Here is a 19,168-nt window from a genome sequence, read left to right as displayed (position 1 = left end):
CACAAGCCTGCATCATTTCTTCCCTGGATTACTGAAACCACATCCTCGGGATTTCTGAGCTCACCAGCTTCCACTCCAATTCGTGTTCTACTCCACTGTTTATGTAACCTCCTCAAAGGAGAAACTGGGTTAGGCAACGTCCCTCTGACTTCCAGATAAGGGCGACTTCTAACAAGGCACACCCAGCCCCTTCGGATCTAGCAACCCCTGCAATCTCCTTCAGCTTGTTCCTTAATGTTCATAGTTCTACACAGCTGTCTCCCACCATACTCACTACCCTGGAGTCCCCTAAAGGAGAAGATATGCTCACGTTTCTTCATCGTTATGTAGGTTATTTCCTCTACCCAGAATACCCTTCCCATTCATACTTGCCCTTGGAGTTCCAACTAGTGGCTAACGTGATAGTTCCCCTAGAAGCTTCAACAACTCTCCCCACTGTCACCACACCAACCCACCTTCTGCAGTACAGTAGCTTACACATACTCCCAACTTAATATTTAACATGCCTTTTTGCTTTATCTCTTAAAATTACCCACCACATCAGGTATGAGTTTTAACCAGACGTGGTATCTTTTCTTTCTAGTATCCCAACAATCACCATCATATACAGTACACAGTGAATGGCCAATAAATAGTCCCATTCTCCACACAGAAAACAAGACCCCGAGCTTTATTCAATGAAAAATTAACACTGTAAGCTAGTTTTGTACTCTCCCTTTACATAAAGAAAAACTGAGTCTCACAGAGACTAGGTTATTTGCCCAATGTCACTCTTCCAACAAATGATGGAGCTAATCTGAAAGCATATGTAACTCTAAATTCATACTCCTAACATCCATGCTGTGTATTCCCCAAGGGTACCCTTCTGTCTTTAATAAGTCCTAAGTAGATAATTTCCAACACAGATAATGTAAAGCCTCATGCTACTGAGCATTCATATGCCAGGTGAATTAAAAATTCAATAGGGCAAGACTTTCAGGGAAGATAGTAGAAGAGGGGGACCCTAAATTTATGTCATCCCACATCAACTAAATAACCCTCCCATCAGTGCAAATAACCCAGAAAAGTACCGGAAAACTAGCACAACAAACTCCACAAGTAAATGTGAGTAAGAGGTGACATTAAAGGTGGGGGCGATGGGGGGGTGGTGGATAAGGTCAGAGACATGGTGGAAAGCTAAACCCAGAGATTCTGGATAACACAGGCAGGAGCTATGAGCACAGGAGAACAGTAAGAAACAGACTATCACACCAAGGAGCCTGCATGGGGAAGACTAATCTCCACAGCATTTGGCTTTGAAAATCAGAGGGGCTGATTTTGTGAGTAATTACAACCAGCAGGACTTAAAGCCTGGAATATTAAAAATCAGCAGGCTGCTCAAGGAGAGACTGGAGGGCTCTAGGAAGCTGTGTCCTCAACCTTAAAAGAGTTAGCAGAACAAACAGGCTGAGGAGATACAGCTTAGAAGCAGCATTTAGAAAAATGCCTGGGGTATATAAGAGGGAAAGTTAGTTACTAATCTCAGAGTTCCCTGAGAGACTTCTCCACAAACAAGAGTTGGCAGGTACCATTTCCCTCTCCCACCCCCAGCACAATCACAAAGCCAACTTCAGGAAATATCCAGCACTAGTACTCACTACCAAACTTGCTTACACCACTCTGTGTCCCCTCCAGGTGGGCCTACCTCAGTCCTAGTGCTGTGGTTTCCCTCCTTCAGAAGCCCACCCAAGACTTACCAAGACTGCATCTCTGAACTCCCTCAGAAGATCCATGAACCTTGTAAAACTGTACCCCCACTCAGATGTACTTCATGGAGCAGCCATGGCCAGCCCCACTCTCCACAGTGGCCGAGTGTCCCCTGTGGAGAAGGAATGGCACCTACGGCTTGTAGCACCAAGACCTCACTTTCCATACTTCACAGAGCTACCCTGCCTGGCCTCCAGTCTCCACAGAGGCTATACAATCCCAGTGGAAGAGGACCCAAAGGAACAACTTGCAGCACCCTGCCCCCCCTGCGTGCACTGAAGCAACCCAGACAGGCCTGGTCCTGGAGGCAGCGGAGAGGTTCCTGTGAAGCGGGCCAACATGACCTTGTTATTTAAAATGTGGGCTCTAGCCACTGCTTTCAAGAACAACAGATGCAGCTGACTTTCCCAACACACAGAAACAGACACAAAGAGTTAGGCAAAATGAAGAAACAGAGGAGTATGTCCCAAATGAAAGAACAGAGCAAAATCATAGCAGGAGACCTAAACAAAACAGAGATAAGTAATAAGCCTGATAGAGAATTTAAAGTAATGATCATGAAGATAATCACTGGACTTGAGAGAAGAGTGGAGGACATCAGTGAGACCCTTGGTACAAAGAAAGAACCTATCAGAGATTAAGAATACAATAACTGCAATTAAAAAACACTTGTGGAATAAATAGGTTAGAGGAAGCAGAGGAATGAATTAATTACCTGGAAGACAGAGTTATGGAAAGTAATCAAGCTGAACAAGTGAGAGAAAAGATAATTATGCAAAGTGGAACAGACTTAAGAAACTCGGGTTGTAAAAACATTCACAATATAGGGATCCCAGAAAGAAACAAGAAGGGAGAAAATTTGAAGAAATAATAGGTGAAAACTTCCCTAATCTTGGGGAGGAAAAAGATATCCAGATCTAGGAGGCACAGAGATCCTAACAAAAAGGTCCAAACCAAGACACACAATAATTCAAGTGGCAAAAAGTAGTGATAAAGAAGTTTTGGGTTCTTTTTTTTTTAAAGATTTATTTATGTATTTGAGAGAGAGCAAGCAAGCGAGAGAGAGATAGAGATCAAACACCAAGCAAAGGAGGGGGGTGGGGAGCAGGAGAGAGGAAGAAACAGACTCCCTGCTGAGCAAGGAGCTCAATGTGGAGCTTGATCCCCAGACCTGGAGATCATAACCCCAGCCAAAGGTAGATGCTTAACCGACTGAGCCACCCAGGCACCCCAGTGATAAAGAATGTTAAAAGCAACAACAGCAAAAGTTAATTACATACCAAGGAAACCCCATAAGGTTATCAGCAGACTTTTTTTAGCAAAAACTTTGAATAGATCATGCCACTCCCTTCTGGCCTGCAAAGTTCTGAATGGGAAAAATCTGTAGCCAAGAATATTCTATCATTCAGATAGAAGGCTAGGCTATCATTCAGAATAGAAGGAGAGACAGAGCTTCCTAGACAAAAAGTAAAGGAGCTCATGATCACTAAACCAATACTACAAGAACTACTAAAGCAGACTCTGAGTGGAAAAGAAAGATCATAAAGTGAGAGTATGAAAAGTAGGAAACATAAAATAGGTAATAAATATTTCTTGAAAAAACAGTAGAGATTCACAAAATAAAAGGATATGAAATATGACATCATATACCTAACACGTGGTGGGAAGAGTAAAGAGTGGGTTCAAACTTAAGTGATCATCAACTTCATATAGACTGTTCAAAATCCAGATGTTACATGAACCTAAGGTTAACCACAAATCAAAACAAACCAGTAAGAGATATACAAAGAATCCAAGTATATCACTAAAGAAAACCAGCAAACCGTGAAAGAGAGGGAGCAAAAGATCAGAGAGAAATCTAGAACAATCACAAAACAAGTAACAAAATGGCAATAAATACATAACCGTCAATAATTACTTTGAATGTAATTGGACCAAACTCTCCAGTCAAAAGCTGTAGAATGAGAGAGTGGGTAAAAATCAAGACCTATCTGTATGCCACCTACAAGAGACTCATTTCAGACCTATAGACACATGCAGATTGAAAGTGAAGGGATGGAGAAATATTATGTAAATGGAAATCAAAAGAAAAGCCTTTCACTGGAAAAAAATAGACCTTAAAACAAAAACTGTAAAACAGACAAAGAAGGACAGCATATAATAATAAAGGGGACAAATTGTTAAGAAATAACAATTGTAAATATTTATGCACCCAACAAGGGAGCACCAAAATACATTAAACACTAAATAACAAACAAAGGAACTAATTGATACCAATACAATAATAGGAGACTTTAACACCCCACTTGCATCGAAGGACAAATCATCCAAACAGAAAATCCATAAGGAAACAATGGCTTTGAATAACACAATGGAACAGATGGATAAAACATATATCCAGAACATTCCATCCTAAAACAGGAGAATACACATTCTTTTCAAGTGCATACGGAACATTCTCCAGAAGATGTCACATATTAGACCACAAAACAAGTCTCAACAAATTCAAAAAGATTAAAGTCATACCATCCATCTTGTGTGACCACATAAGAAATCAGCCAGAAGAAAAAAATCTGGAAAAAGAGCTACTAAACAACGAATGGGTCAACCAAGAAATCAAAGAAGAAATAAATTACCTGGAAACAAGTGAAAATGAAAGCACAATGGTCTGCAGTCTTTGAGACGCAGCAAAAACTGTTCCGTAGGGAAGTTTACAGTAACACAGGCCTATCTCAAGAAGCAAGAAAAATCTCAAACAAACTAGCAACCTAACCTTACACCTGAAGAAGCTGGAAAAAGAACAACAAACAAAACCTAAAACCAGCAGAAGGAAGGAAATAAAGATTGGGGCATAAATAAATGATATGGAAACTAAAAAAGTCCAATAGAACAGATCAAAGAACTAAGAGCTATTCCTTTAAAAAGATAACCAAATTGTTAACCTTTAGACAGAGTCCTCAAAAGAGTGGAGTCAAACAAACAGAATCACTAATGAAAGAGGAGAAATAACAGCCAACACCACAGAAATACAAACTGTATGAGACTATTATGAAAAACTATATGCCAATAAATTGAACAACCTAAAAGAAATGGATACATTTTTAGAAACATATAACCTATCAAAACTGAAGCAGGAACTAGAAAATTTGAACAGACCAATGACTAGCAAAAAAATTGAATCACTATTAAAAAACTTCCAACAGGGGTGCCTGGGTGGCTCAGTGGGTTAAGTCGCTGCCTTCGGCTCAGGTCATGATCTCAGGGTCCTGGGATCGAGTCCCGTATCGGGCTCTCTGCTCAGCAGGGAGCCTGCTTCTCCCTCTGCCTCTGCGTGCCACTCTGTCTGCCTGTGCTCACTCTCTCTGACAAATAAATAAATAAAATCTTTAAAAAAAAAAATCATTCACCACAATCAAGTGGGATATATTGCTAGGATGCAAGGGTGGTTCAATATTCACCAATTAATCAACATGATACATTATATCAAAAAGAGAAAGGGAAACAAAACAGAAAGGATTAAAAACTGTATCATTATTTCTACAGATGCAGGAAAAGCTTCTGACAAAGTCCAACATTCATGATAAAACACCCTCAACAAAGTGGAGAGGGAATATACCTCAACATAATAAAGACCATATATGAAAAACCCACAGCAAACATCATATTCAATGAGAAAAAACTGAGAGCTTTTCCCCCTAAGGTCAGGAACAAGGCAAGGATGTCCACTCTCACCACCTTTATTTGACACAGTACTGGAAATCCTAGCCACAACAATCAGACAAGAAAGATATCCAAATTGTAAGGAAGAAATAAAACTTTCATTATTTGCAGATGACATGATACTATATACAGAAAACTCTAAAGACTCCACAAAAAAACAACTAGAACTGATAAATGAATTTAACAAAGATGCAGGATACAAAAATCAATGTACAGAAATCTGTTTCATTTCTATACAATAATAATGAAGTAGCAGAAATAGAAATTAAGAGATCACCTTTACAATTGCACCAAAAATAATAAAATATGTAGGAATAAACTTAACCAAAAAGGGGAAAGACCTGTACTCTGGAAACTATAAAACAATGATGAAAGAATTGAAGATGACACAAAGAAAGGGAAAGACATTCCATGCTCATGGATTGGACGAACAAATATTGTTAAAATGTGTACACCATCCAAAGCAATGAAAAAATACCAATAGCAGGGCGCCTGGGTGGCGCGCAGTCAGTTACGTGTTGGACTCTTGGTTTTGGCTCAGGTCAAAATCTCAAGGTCAAGGGATCAAGGCACACATTGGGCTCCTCATTCAGCACAGAGTCTGCTTGAGATTCTCTCTCCCCCTTTCCCTCTGCCCACCTCTGCTCGTGCTTTTCTTGTTCTTAAATAAATTTATCTTAAAAAAAAAAAGTTTTTTTTTTAAACGAAACTAGAACAAATAATTTTAAAATTTGTGTGGAACCATAAAAGACACAGAATACCCAAAGCAATCTTGAAGCAAAAACAAAACTGGAGGTATCATAGTTCCAGATTTCAAGTTACATTACAAAGTTGTACTGATAAAAACAATATGGTACTGGCCAAAAAACACACACAGAGGGCAATAAAATAATGAGTCCAGAAATAAGCCCACAAATACGTAGTCATTAATCTTTAACAAAAGAGGAAAGACTGTTTCACCATACACAAAAGTGAACTTAAAATGGATTAAAGATCTAGATGTGAGACATGAAACCATAAAAAGCCAAGCAGAGGGCACAGGCAGAAAATTCTGACAAAAGCAGTAGCAATATTTTCCAGATAGGTCTCCTAAGGCAAGGGAAATAAAAGCAAAAATAAACCACTGGGTCTACATCAAAATACAAACCTTCTGCACAGCAAAGGAAACAATCAACACAACTAAAAGGCAACCTACAGACTGGGATAAGATATGTGCAAATGACATATCTGATAAAGGGTTAGAATCCAAAATATACCAAGAACTGATACAACTCAACACTCAAAAAAAAAAAAAAAATCCAACTAAAAAATGGGCCGAAGACATGAACACTCTCCAAAAAAAAATCCAGATAGCCAACACACCCCTGCAAAGATGCTCAATTGCACTCATCATGAGGGAAATGCAAATCAAAACCACGATGAGCTATCACCTCACACCTGTCACAATGGCTAAAATCAAAACACAAGAAATAACAAGTGCTGGCCAGGATGTGGGGAAAAAGGAATGCTCATGCACTGTTGCTGGGAATGCAAACTGGTACAGCCACTCTGGAAACAGCATGGAGGTTCCTCAAAAAAGTTAAAAATGGAACCATCCTATGATCCAGTAACCACACTATTGGATATTTACCCCAAATACAAAAACACTAACTTAAAGAGACAGATGCATCCCTATGTTTACTGCACTATCTGCAATAGCTAAATTAAGGAAGCAGCCAAAGTGTCCATCAACGGATGAAAGGGTCAAGAACAAGTGGCATATATATACCAGGTAATGTGATTCAGCCGTAAGAAGAATGAGATCTTTGCCATTTGCAATGACATAGAGCTAGAGGGTATAATGCTAAGGGAAAAGAAGTCAGTCAGGGTAAGGCAAATACCATATGATTTCACTCATATGGGGAGGTTAAGAAACAAAACAAACAAAGGGAAAAAAAGAGAGAGAGAGAGAGACTGATCCAAAAAGTGACTCTTAACTAGAGAGAACAAACTGATGGTGACCAGAGGGGAGGTGGGTGGGTAGGATGGATGAACTAGGTGAAGGGGGTTAAGAGGGCACCTATCATTAATACTGAGTGATGTACAGAACTGTTCAATCACTATCCTATACACCTGAAACTAGTATAACATGTGTATTAACTATACTGGAATTAAAATAAAAAACTTAAAGTATTTATAGGGTTACATAAAAAAATAAGGCAATATCCTAAGAGAACTACACCAAACTGGCCAGGAAAAGCATGTGATTACACAGAAACTACTAAAACTCCTACCTCTACCACAAAGCTGGCGAAGGCAATCCCTCAGAGAAAACCTTTTAAAAAGTAAAACACATTTTTGTTGAAGATTTACTTCTGTAAGCTGGTCCAATCAGATTTGCTCTGCCTTTCAAGACAACATTCTGCAAAAATTTTGAAAGCCTGTGGTGTATGAAGCAGAAAGGGCCAGGATTCCAGTCAGGGGCCCTTGGTTTGAATCTCTGTTTTCCTGCTTACCAGCTGTGTGTTCTAAGTCGCCCCTCTGAAGCCTTTAAGTGTGGCTAACAACTGACCTGTTGTTCCTGGAAAGAGTGAATGAAAATGTATACACTGGAATATTACAGGGAAAACCCTACTGAAATGCATATACACAAAACCTGAGCAGATTGGTCCAGAGCACACATCAAGAAAATATCCATTCCTTCCCTGTGACCACTGCCCCTCTGGCTAACACATGGTCCCCCAATACAGAACCTCTGTAATAGGGAGCTACGCTCAACTTGTATCAAATTAAAATCAAATTCCTGCCTCCAAGTAAGAACCTTTCAGAAATTTCAGATAAATCCTAACTAAAAAATGGTGAGATAGTGGGCACCTTAAGAATTCAGTAAACTCAAGGGCACCTGGGTAGCTCAGTCAGTTAAGTGTCCGATTCTGAATTTTGGCTCCCGTCATGAATGGAGATGGAGCCCTGCGTTGGGCTGTGTGCTCCGCGGGGAATCTTCTTGAGATTCTCTCTCTTCCTCTCCCTATGTCTCTTCCCCCACTCATGTGTGCACATGTTCTCACTCTAAAAATAAATAAATAAATCTTTAAAAAAAAACAGAATTCCATACACTCAAGGCCTATCTTACCTCCAGACCAACAGGGCACAGTGAAAATGAATGTCCCTCCAAGACTGTCTCATTGTGGATCCAGAGCAGATCTGGAACCTTTAGAGACTGCTTAAGTGACCAAGAAATGGGAATCTGAGTCAGCAAGACGCGAATGTTCATGCATCTGTCTCTCTACAATAAGCACAGAGCCTGTGGCCCGTGATAGTTTGCCCTGTCTCTTCCCCCAAGGTATGTGAAAATGCGTACGAGGTGAACCCATGCTGTTGCATTTAAGACATGGGTAAAGAATGAGTTTTGGGGGTTTTTTTTGTTTGTTTGTTTTTTAATACCATTTGATTAGTGTCTATGCTGAAAACACAGGATTCCTAAGCAAGATTCCAGAAATGAAAAGTGCTTCTTCTCAGGACATCTTGGGTTCCATTTCAACCCAATGATTCTATTACCTGGCTTCAACAGGAGCCTGAAAAACAGCTATAGGTCCTCCAAGTATAGTACGAAAGCCTAAGATTTACTCAACACACGCAAAGACTTTTAATTTTAAAATTATACAGCCAGTTTATATTTATGGCAAAGGCTTTTTAGAGAAACATTATGCTTGTTTTTCTGGCAGTTAGATGTCGATAAACGATGAAAGCCTCTCATAAATCAAGGAGGAATAAATCTATTGTTTTTACATACATCTATAAACACCAAATTAAAAATGTTGATTAGAAATACCAGAGGTTATAATTTAATTTGGCAAAACATCAAATTATAAATGATATTAAACAAGTTCCCTATATTTGACTTGAACTTAAAATCAGAGTTTTGAAATTGACAAGGGCATTAGTTCAGACACCATAGTGAGGTATCACTGTTCCCCTCCAAAGTCAGAGAAGCCAAAACATCTCTAAACTGATGTAGTTCGGGTTTATCCAGTGTTTCCTAGCTTATCTCCTAAAAGGACCTAACAATTGCCTAACACACCCTAAAAACACTTCTAAAATAGCCTTTCAACCCTTCACTCCACCTTGCCTGCTTCTTTCCTCTCAGACACAAGTCCTCCACAGAGAACGCAGAGGTGTCCCATCTGCCTTCCCACCTGGCACCCAACTTCACTGCTGGCACAGAGGACAGAAGCCCAAGGAAACCCTATGTGGGGCCAGAAGGACATGTTAAGTTTCTACTGCAAAATCAGTGCTAAAGACAAGAACAAAGCCCAAGAATGGTCTGACCCACATTTTAAAACTCAGAAAACTAGCTTCTTCATGCTGTTGACAAATATATATATATATATATATATATATATATATTTTAATTATCTTTAAACTGCATGTGAATTTTTTGCCTCAACGGAACTATATCTAGTCTCCTCCTTCCCCTAAACACACACATCAACTATGCAACAGGTGCTACAGACAACAGACTGCTTTTACGCTGTACATGAATAAAAGAGGTTTGTTTATTTTAACGTTTCAGGAATCAATAGGTTAGGGCTGCACGAGACCTCAGACTTCTTCTAGGTCAACCCTTTCCCCTCTGAATATCAAAGAGTATTTGACCAAATTCACATCAGCTGATCAGAGGCAGAATCTCCAACCACCCTGTTGACAGGACAGGCTCCACAACCCAGAGCAGCTTTCTCCAGAAGAGACCAGGAGTTATTTTTATGTCGATCCTGTTTACCAGCTCTCCCGAGCCCTGCCACTTCTTGAATGTGGCCCAACACATTGTAAAGTTCCTAAACAAACCTTTTTCTCCCTCTTTTTTTCCCTAAGTGTAAATTATAAGCAGATATTTAACTTCAAATAACTAATTACACCACAATATTAAAGTAACTAGTTCTTTCACCTTATTAAAAGGAACGCTGGTATGCAATACAAAATTCTGTATTTGATTTTTTTCCCCATAGGCAGTTTTCCTATATTGTAAGCAATTAACACTCTAAAGTGTGCAACTTACAAGACAAAGAAATACTGAATAGTAGATTAATACCTGAAAGCAAATTTGCACAGCTAGGTCTGCAATATTATTGACTAATGTGTTAATCAATTGCTAATACATCTCTCAGCTCCCTCCACCATCCCCGAAGTGAGCAAAAATCTCACTTACCAAGAAAAGAGAACCATATTCAAAGGTCTCATTCAAATTTTCCTTCTTTAGCTCTGGTTTTTCCGTAGGTGTCCCATTTTCTTTTTCACCCTTCTTTTCAGGGCTAATCCTATCCATGCTGGAAGCATATGTTATTTCCAAACACTCTGTGCTTTCCATTTTAACAGGGAGTAGGTCTCTGATCTTCTGGAAGAGGGTCGCCACAGACCCGGTCTCACATGCTGAATTAGAACTTGCTTTGTCAAGGTCTTCCTGATTCGATTTCATGGCAGATGTTGTTCTTGGAACCTTGTGTGAAGCATTTTTAGAATGAGTTGTAACATGCACAGCCTGGCTAGTAATGAGTTTATTAAATTGCTGCTTATGCGTCTTGTTAATTAGGATTTCTGCTTTTGTATCTACATTCAAGTCAGACCTTGGTGTTTTGTTCAAAGCGGTCGGCTGTCTTGAGGAAGACCCTGATGAGGCAGGCGATGAGGTACTGGTTAAGGGAGGTCTGGGCGTGACCTTTGATAAAGTGGGGTCTTTGGATGGCAACACCGGTCTAGACACAACTTTTGCTTTGACATTCTTGAAGTTTGGTCTTGGGTAACTTATAATTTCGGTTTTTCTAACTTTGCTGCCGAGAGGGGTGTTCATTTTAGTTGTCAATTTTCCTAAATTAGGTTTAGACATGTTGATGGGTGTCCCCTTCAAGTTTGGTAAATTTCTAAGCTCTCGGTGACTCTTCTCCACTTTACTACATTTCTTGGTTGCTTCAGTAGGCGAAATAGAAAAGGTTGCATTTGGAGAATCTAGGACTGGCGTTGACATGCAAACTGGGTTATTTGTGCTAATGACCATATCATTTGCATCCCAACTCAGTTCAACTGATGAAGCTATCTTTTGTCCTGGTGGGCTACTCAGTATCAATTCAATGGTACGATTTGGGGTTTCTAAATCCTTTTCATTAGAGGCATTTTGTGTGTCTTCAGCCACAGTGACTTCGTGCTCCGGGTTCAGCACTTGGGCTTCGTTTTTATCAAAAGCTGGCACCAGTGATGGGCATTCATCATCTATAAGACAATTGGACACTGTTTCTCTTGGATTTTGGCTCATTTCCTTTTGCCCATATGAGCTCTGTGAATGTGTCTCACTATTTTGTTCATCTTTAGATAAACAAAAGAATTCTTGTAATACAGACTCATCGGGAACGTCCATGCCCTCAGAAACTGGTGTTTGAGCTTGTACCACTTTTTCTGCAGCTAGTCTTTGCTGTGACCCATCTGTGTAGTCACTGGTGACCTGTCCTGAAGAATATGGACACTGAATGCCAGTATCTGGAACAAGAGTATCAGTTTGCATCACATCAGAAAATGCTGTGTAAGTTGTGTCTTGAGCCTCTGCTGCAGTGGCTTGTTGGTTTTCAAAGCTCTCTCCATAATTTGTTTCTCTCATGTGTATGTTAGCAGAATGGGAAGATGTAGGAATGGAACAGGATAAAGATGGGTTTCCACTCCCCATGCCGGTTGGCTGCAGATTTCCAGAGGTATGCAAAGACAGGCTCTTTTCAATGGCATGCTGTGCTATAAAGGTGCAGTTAACATGATCCACAGTCATGTCAAATGTTTGGTTTAGCTCCAAAGCAGTAGGAGAGTCTGCATAGTACAAATCACCATTGCTGGGTTTCCACACGAAAGGCAGAGATGTCTCAGCATTCTGGTCCTGAAATGATTCTAGGGAATGACAACTGTTGGGCAGGTATTTGGGCTCCTCTGTATTTACAACGTGTGCACAAGACTGAAGTGTAGAATCTTCATGGATATCAAACACCTCCTTACCAGTCAACTGACTTGAAGACTTTGGTTGATTAAGTACTTCCACACACTGAGGGGTTAAAGCAAGACTTTCATCAATGTCCACAGCAGAGCTGGTTTCATAATCAACCACCATGTCATCTGGCTTGGCAGGATTCCAATTCACCTTATTAGTTGACGAGTTCTGTATATGTGATTTTTGGTTGTATGCATATGTGTTTTCATTTTTATCTCTGATAAATAAGGACTGAAGTTCATCTTCTGTCTTCTCATCTGAATTATCATCATTCATCCTGAATATTAACTTTAAACCTCTGCCATTTTATTTCTTCTCGAAATCCTTTCAAATGAGAGGAAAGGAAAAACTGTCCATATCCAAAGTTTTAGCACAGTTGAAAGTTTCTAAGATGCTTTGAAGTTGTAATGATTTCTTGTTCCCTGGAAGAAATAAAATGATCAATTCAAGTAAGTATTATTAAAATTAGTAAGTCACTGCTTGATTAATTTCAATCACTTTATTTTTACATTGGAACATTCACCCATGGATAGGAGTAAAGATATCCTTAGCTCAAGTATCACCACCTTTCAAAGATGCTTTTTTATTTGAGGGAATGGGGCAGAAGCCAGAGACAGTGCTAAAACTGCCCCTGTGACTGACTTCACTTCTGAGCTACCCCCTCCATATTCCCATTGACTCTGATTTGTCAGACAAGGGAAGGAAACTCAATCTAACAATAGCCTTTCCTTCTTATTGGTTAGCTACTGGTGCTAATTTGCTGAGGACAATTCCAATTTATGCCTGTTGTTCCAACATAATTAGTAATAATGGCTTTTCATTTTCAGAAGGGTCCCAACCTGTCAACCACAACAAATGAGCTGATGATCAATGAAGACTTAGGGAAGAGAGAAATGCCAACACCTTGTTTTCATTCCCTTTCTTAAACATCTCAAAATTGGGGGGGTGGGAGAAAGTTGACTCCCTAAAAATGTTAAACTGCATGACACCGATTTCTACTCTTAAATACCTACTACAGAGAAATGAAAACATATGCCCACACAAACACTTGTATAAAAGTATGGGATTAATAGAAGCAGTAGTTATAATAACCAAGTAGAAGTTAATGTCAATTAGCTGGTAAGTAATAAAATGTTATATACCCATACAATGGCATAAACAATCCCCAAAAGAAAAAGATGGAATACTGTTACATCTATAAGGTGGATAAAATGTTAGAACTTAAAAATATTACACTAGGGGCTGCCTGGGTAGCTCAGTGGGTTAAAGCCTCTGCCTTTGGCTCTGGTCATGATCTCAGGGTCCTGGGATAGAGCCCCACATTGGACTCTCTGCTCCTCGGGAAGCCTGCTTCCCCCTCTCTCTCTGCCTGTCTCTTTGCCTACTTGTATCTCTGTCTGTCAAATAAATAAATAAAATCTTTAAAAAATATATTACACTAAGTGAAAAAAGCCAGACATGGAAGACTATCTATTATGTATTATATTTTACATGAAATGTCCAGAATAGGCAAATCTATAAAGACAAAGTAGATTAGTGATTCTCTAGAGCTGAGAAAGGGTAAGAGGGAAGGGAAAGAGCCGTGATGGCTAATTAGGATGTTTCTTTTAAAAGTCATGAAGGTGTTCTAAAGATCGTGGTGATGGTTGCACAGTACTGTAAGTAGACTACTGAAAACTACTGAATTGTACACTTAAAAAAAATCATTGAAAACAACCCATGAAAACTTTCAAATTCGAGGATTTTTGCAAATAACTGGAAGTTGATTATGCTTTCAGTCAAACTGAAGTGCTTAAAAAGGAGCCAGTGCTCAAGAGAGGATGGCAAATAAGTCATAGAAATATATGGTCACTTGGATTAGATTTCTAATCCTGGTATTAAAAGTCAATCAGAGGTCATTGTTCTGTCCTAAAGAAGTAAAACATACAAGCAGCGGCTCTTTCTGCCCACAGTTCTGTCCCTGTGCTTTAATAAACCACAATTTTGCACCCCAAAAAGAAAAAAAAAAGAGATAAAACATACGTGAGGGGGGAAAATGGCAACCTGTAACCTCTAAGTTTGTGACTAAAGAAATATCTTTTTTCCATTTTGTAATCCTTTCTCTGTAATCAGACTTCAGTGACCTAAATACAACCAGGGGAGTAGAAACCAGGGAAGAACTGAGAGGATCTGTATCTTCACGAACAGTGCTCTGTGTGTTTCTGGCCACGCATCCTGAAACCAGCCTTCACTGGGAGGAGAAAGAAAGGTTGCAATGTTCAGCTTGACAGCATGCATGTGTGCTATAAACACACACACACACACACACACACACACACACACACACACACGCTCAAAAGGAGACTGAATCCTAAAACAAAGGCCGTATGATTTATATACTGATGGGAAGTATCAATTACTTACATAGTTTTTGGTGTTTTTTTTTTTTTAAAGGTTTTATTTGACAGAGAGGGGGTGGGGAGCCTGACTTGGGCTTAATCCCAGGACTTTGGGATCAGGACCTGAGCCAAAGGCAGATGCTTAACCAACTGAACCACCCAAGCACCCCTTCCACCGCAGTTCTTAAGTCAATAAACAAATCACTGAAGTAATAGTCGTGTGGCTACCACCTTAATAGAAGTTTTACGAAGACACTAATTTTTTTTTTTTTTAAATCCTGGGGTGTAAAATATGTTCAAACTGAGTATTTAAATCAAGAAGTACATTTATTCTTTTTTTTAGACTTATGTGTGTGGAATATAATTTCAAAAAGCAGTAAACATGTTATACCTTGTCTGTTTTCATGAAAGTCAATATTCATTTAAGAGATTCTGGTATTAAAAAATATGAGCACTGTAAACAGAAGCTTTTAATGGAAATCATAGAAGTCATTTGTCTACATAAACACAGTCATTAGATTCAATTAAGGAGTTTTACTACCTGAGCTCCTTCTTCCAAAGTACATAAAATATTATTAAAAAAAAACTTTGATAAAAATGGAATAAATGGTTCATATGTTAAGGAATTTCAAGTTATTTTTAAAATAAATGAATAAAATCTTTAAAATAAATAAAATAAATGAATAGAATATAAATATTTAATGGGATACAGACATTCTATATTTAGGTGGGGTTTTTTTTAATAGTTTTCTCCTTCATAAATAACACTCAACATTTTTGCAATCTTGGACTACCTGTGATTATTTCCTTTGGAAAAAGTTCCTAGAAATATAAGCACTGCCAAGCCAAAGAAATGATATTTTAGGCTCTTGATCTAGTTTGCTAAATTGTTAGGTAAAAGGAGAGGGGGAGGAACATATATATATGTATTTTTCATAATAAATACTTATTTATTATGCATAATAAATATATGACCCGAGTTTTACTTTTAAAGTTCATGTATTTTATTTTATTCAGCATTTTCCCCCAAGTATTTTTCCAAGTCATTATAGTATGAAAACATTTCTAATGGTTGTGAAACTCCAAAGCTTAAATGTTTTAGATTTATAAGTCAGTAATTATGAAGAGTAATGAAAATGTAAAGAACTGATTAACTATTCCAACTTTCATATGACTGTTTAGTATACTTGGGTTTATGATTTTGTTTTTAAGATTTTATTTATTTGACAGTGAAAGAGATCACAAGTAGGCAGAGAGGCAGGCAGAGAGAGAAGGGGAAGCAGGCTTCCTGCTGAGCAGAGAGCCCAACGTGGGGCTCTATCCCAGGACCCTGAGATCATGACCAGAGCCAAAGGCAGAGGCTTAACTCACTGAGCCACCCAGGTGCCCTGGGTTTATGATTTTTAATTCACAAAAACCAACCAAATCAGGTGAGAAAAGCTATCCAAAACAAACAAACAAACAACAAAAAAATTCTCCCCTCCCCAAATGCATTGAGAAGGAATACTTCAGGACAGTTTTCATAGGAAATAAATTTACAGAAGTGTTTTCTACGTCAGTAGCTAAGAGTAAAGAATTTGTGGTACAAAGACTGGATACAAAAAACAAGATTATCAGCTCCAGAAATAGTTGGAAGATCAACATTCACCAAAGAAAACAACAGTTTCAACATATCTTTATGAAGATAAAGCTATGGTCAGGAAAAGGTTGACCAGGATTCCCTCAGGAATTTTGTCAACAAAGTTTAAAGTCAGTCATTTTGTCTGATGGCCAATTTCATTCCTTTCCCACTTAAAGAATAGTTTCTCAGTTTCTACTACATGCTGGACTCATTCTTTGATAAGTTCACCTGACCCATGAAGTAATGTCTTTGTATTTCTATAATTGCAATGTCATTTGTGCCACCTTCAAAGTTACTATTTGGGCAATGCTTTTTTATTAAAGCCAATCAAAAGTTAAAAAGAAAATAAAAGCAAAAAGTTTGGGATAAATTATTGTCACCTGAACAGTTAACTTCTCAACTTGTCCTTCAACAGCATTATCTACCAGAACAAAGTAGAACGATCAAGTTTCCTTTTTAAGAATGCTATCTGGGAAAATAAAGAGATCTTTTTCGGAGAAAATTTTGGATGAGAGACAAATTCTCTGTTTACTAAGATTTGAGAATATGATAGAATAGCTCCTCTTGAATAGAAAGGTTACCAAAATTATACATTTTTATAGTGATTTGTAAGGTTAAAAATCAATCTGTATCAAAAGAAATGGCCATTGAAAAGAACTGGTAGTCTAAGATTTGAGCTATTTCAACAATTTTGACATATTAGATTACTTTCTAAATCTTAGCTTAAGAAGAATGACTGTTTATTCTCCAAAGGCTGAAATTCCACCAGTTATTACATTGAACAGATATACCTAAAAAGATAAATTATATAAATTAAGTTTTTAGGATATAATTGAATTCACTGTCATTAATACTAGAAAATATTTTTTTTAATATTTTATTTATTTATCAGATGGAGAGTGAGAGTGAGCGAGCACAAGCAAGGGAGCAGCAGGCAGAGGGAGAAGCAGGCTCCCCGCTGAGCAGGGAGCCTGATGTGGGACTTGATCCCAGGACTCTGGGATCACGACCCGAGCCAAAGGCAGACACTTAAATGACTGAGCCACCCAGGCATCCCACTACTAGAAAATATTTTAAAGATCTAATTCAAACACCCTCATCTTATAAGTGAGAAAACCAACGGTAAGACATTAACTACATGACTTAGCCAAATTGGTCGCTAGAACATTACTACTAGATTATACAATAGTTGTGCGCCTTATTCACCTACTGAACTATAAACTCAGTAGAGGGCTATTTATACATCAGTAGGTATCTTCTACATCCTCCTTTTACTGTAATGCCCAACCCGGTAATTTGAACTTAGTACAGATAAACTTGCTACCTCATATGGGAATTATGAAATAAAGGTTTCCAGAAGCCACATGTGAAAACAGTTTCAGTACTTTATAGCCATAAAAAACTTTAATTTTACTCCTTATCTGTGTCTACATATGGCAAGCCAGTCATAAGATTTGAATACAAACACAGCTAAAATTTGCAGCTTTCAAATCATAGAATCCTATCAGTTCTTCTTAAAGTTCTTATGAAATCAGAAATCATAGCACTAAAGCTCTCTAGGCTTCAAAACCCAGTATACCTGGTCTTGAACTTATTTTAGAGCAGAAAAGAAGACAGGTATAGAATATCTGAGCTATCAACTTTATTCTGAAGTGAAAAATAAAGTTGAACAAAAAATAATCACCATGTGTTACTGACATCTTCAAAAAACTCTCCCTTCTGTTCAAACTATTCAAGGTACTAAAAGTTTTACCCCTGAGCCTCATGATAGTACCACTCTCCACAGTTTAAGTTTGAACTCTTAAATTAGCTCCTACAACCTACCTTTTGACAAACTCAACCTCCTCCAGCAGCGTTTAATAAAGCAGATCTTGTCCCTGAGAACCCAGAACAAGCATACCAAGCAGTCAGTTTCCTAAGCGTGTAAGGATTTCCCATGAAGCCAGTTAAACAAGAGGAGAGCCAGCACGGGCTTAATGGATTTTAAAATGAAGGCTATGGGGGTACCACCACAGAGTTGGACGTTACATACAACTGGACCTTTCAAGGAAAAAATGCAGATCCATTCAGGAGGTCTGATTTGGGGCTTGAGATGCTGCATTTCTCTCCCTCTCCTTGGTAATGCTGAAGCTCTCAGTCCACAGACCACCCTTGGGGCCACAAAGACGTAACCAGAGAGCTTCGAGAAAAGAATACCTGTTGAGTAAAGACGATCAAAAAGTAAAACTTGTTATCCTAACTGGGGATAGACTTTCCTTACCTCTGAAAGCTAATGTAGGCTTTGTCCTTCCTCTCTAAGGGTGAATATTGCCATCTACAAAAAATTGGGCAGTTTTACTGTCATGGAGAAGGTTGCTTCTACATCCACATGTGGAGAAGAGTTCAGTTAGTGTAATGTTCCTGCCCTCTTCTGTCCTTTTACTCACTCCACCCAGGAGAAATAAAATGCTTAATGGATTCTGGGAAGAACTAGCTGAGCAAGGACTGGGGTGAGGTAAGTGGCATCCACCTCTGGCACTGAACTGAAGATGATCAGTAACAGTGCTCCTTTGAGCCATTCTGGAGCCGGAGGCAAAGGGAAAAGTCAGGAATACCAGCCCTATCTTGTAAGTTGTTTTAAATACATGTGTGTATGTATGTGTGTGTGTGTGTATTTATAGTTATATAAAAACATGTATATATTGTTTAAATTTATATATAGTTCAT

The 19,168-nt window shown here is 38.6% G+C and overlaps 1 protein-coding gene across 5 annotated transcripts in view; it reads right to left on the bottom strand.

Annotated features, from left to right (window-relative positions):
- Positions 1-19,168, bottom strand: part of MTUS1 (microtubule associated scaffold protein 1) — a 162,218-nt gene that overhangs the window by 98,174 nt on the left and 44,876 nt on the right. For all 5 annotated transcript variants that reach the window (XM_032329320.1, XM_032329322.1, XM_032329323.1 and 2 more), the window contains exon 2: positions 10,652-12,885. In XM_032329320.1, coding sequence (XP_032185211.1) covers positions 10,652-12,739 — 2,088 coding nt within the window. In that variant the 5' untranslated portion in view covers positions 12,740-12,885. The remainder of the gene's footprint in view (positions 1-10,651; positions 12,886-19,168) is intronic.

Source organism: Mustela erminea, chromosome 21 (assembly GCF_009829155.1).
Source record: "Mustela erminea isolate mMusErm1 chromosome 21, mMusErm1.Pri, whole genome shotgun sequence".
NCBI lineage: Eukaryota > Metazoa > Chordata > Mammalia > Carnivora > Mustelidae > Mustela > Mustela erminea.
Note: the sequence above shows the minus strand (reverse complement) of the source record. Positions and strands in the feature narration are given on the sequence as shown.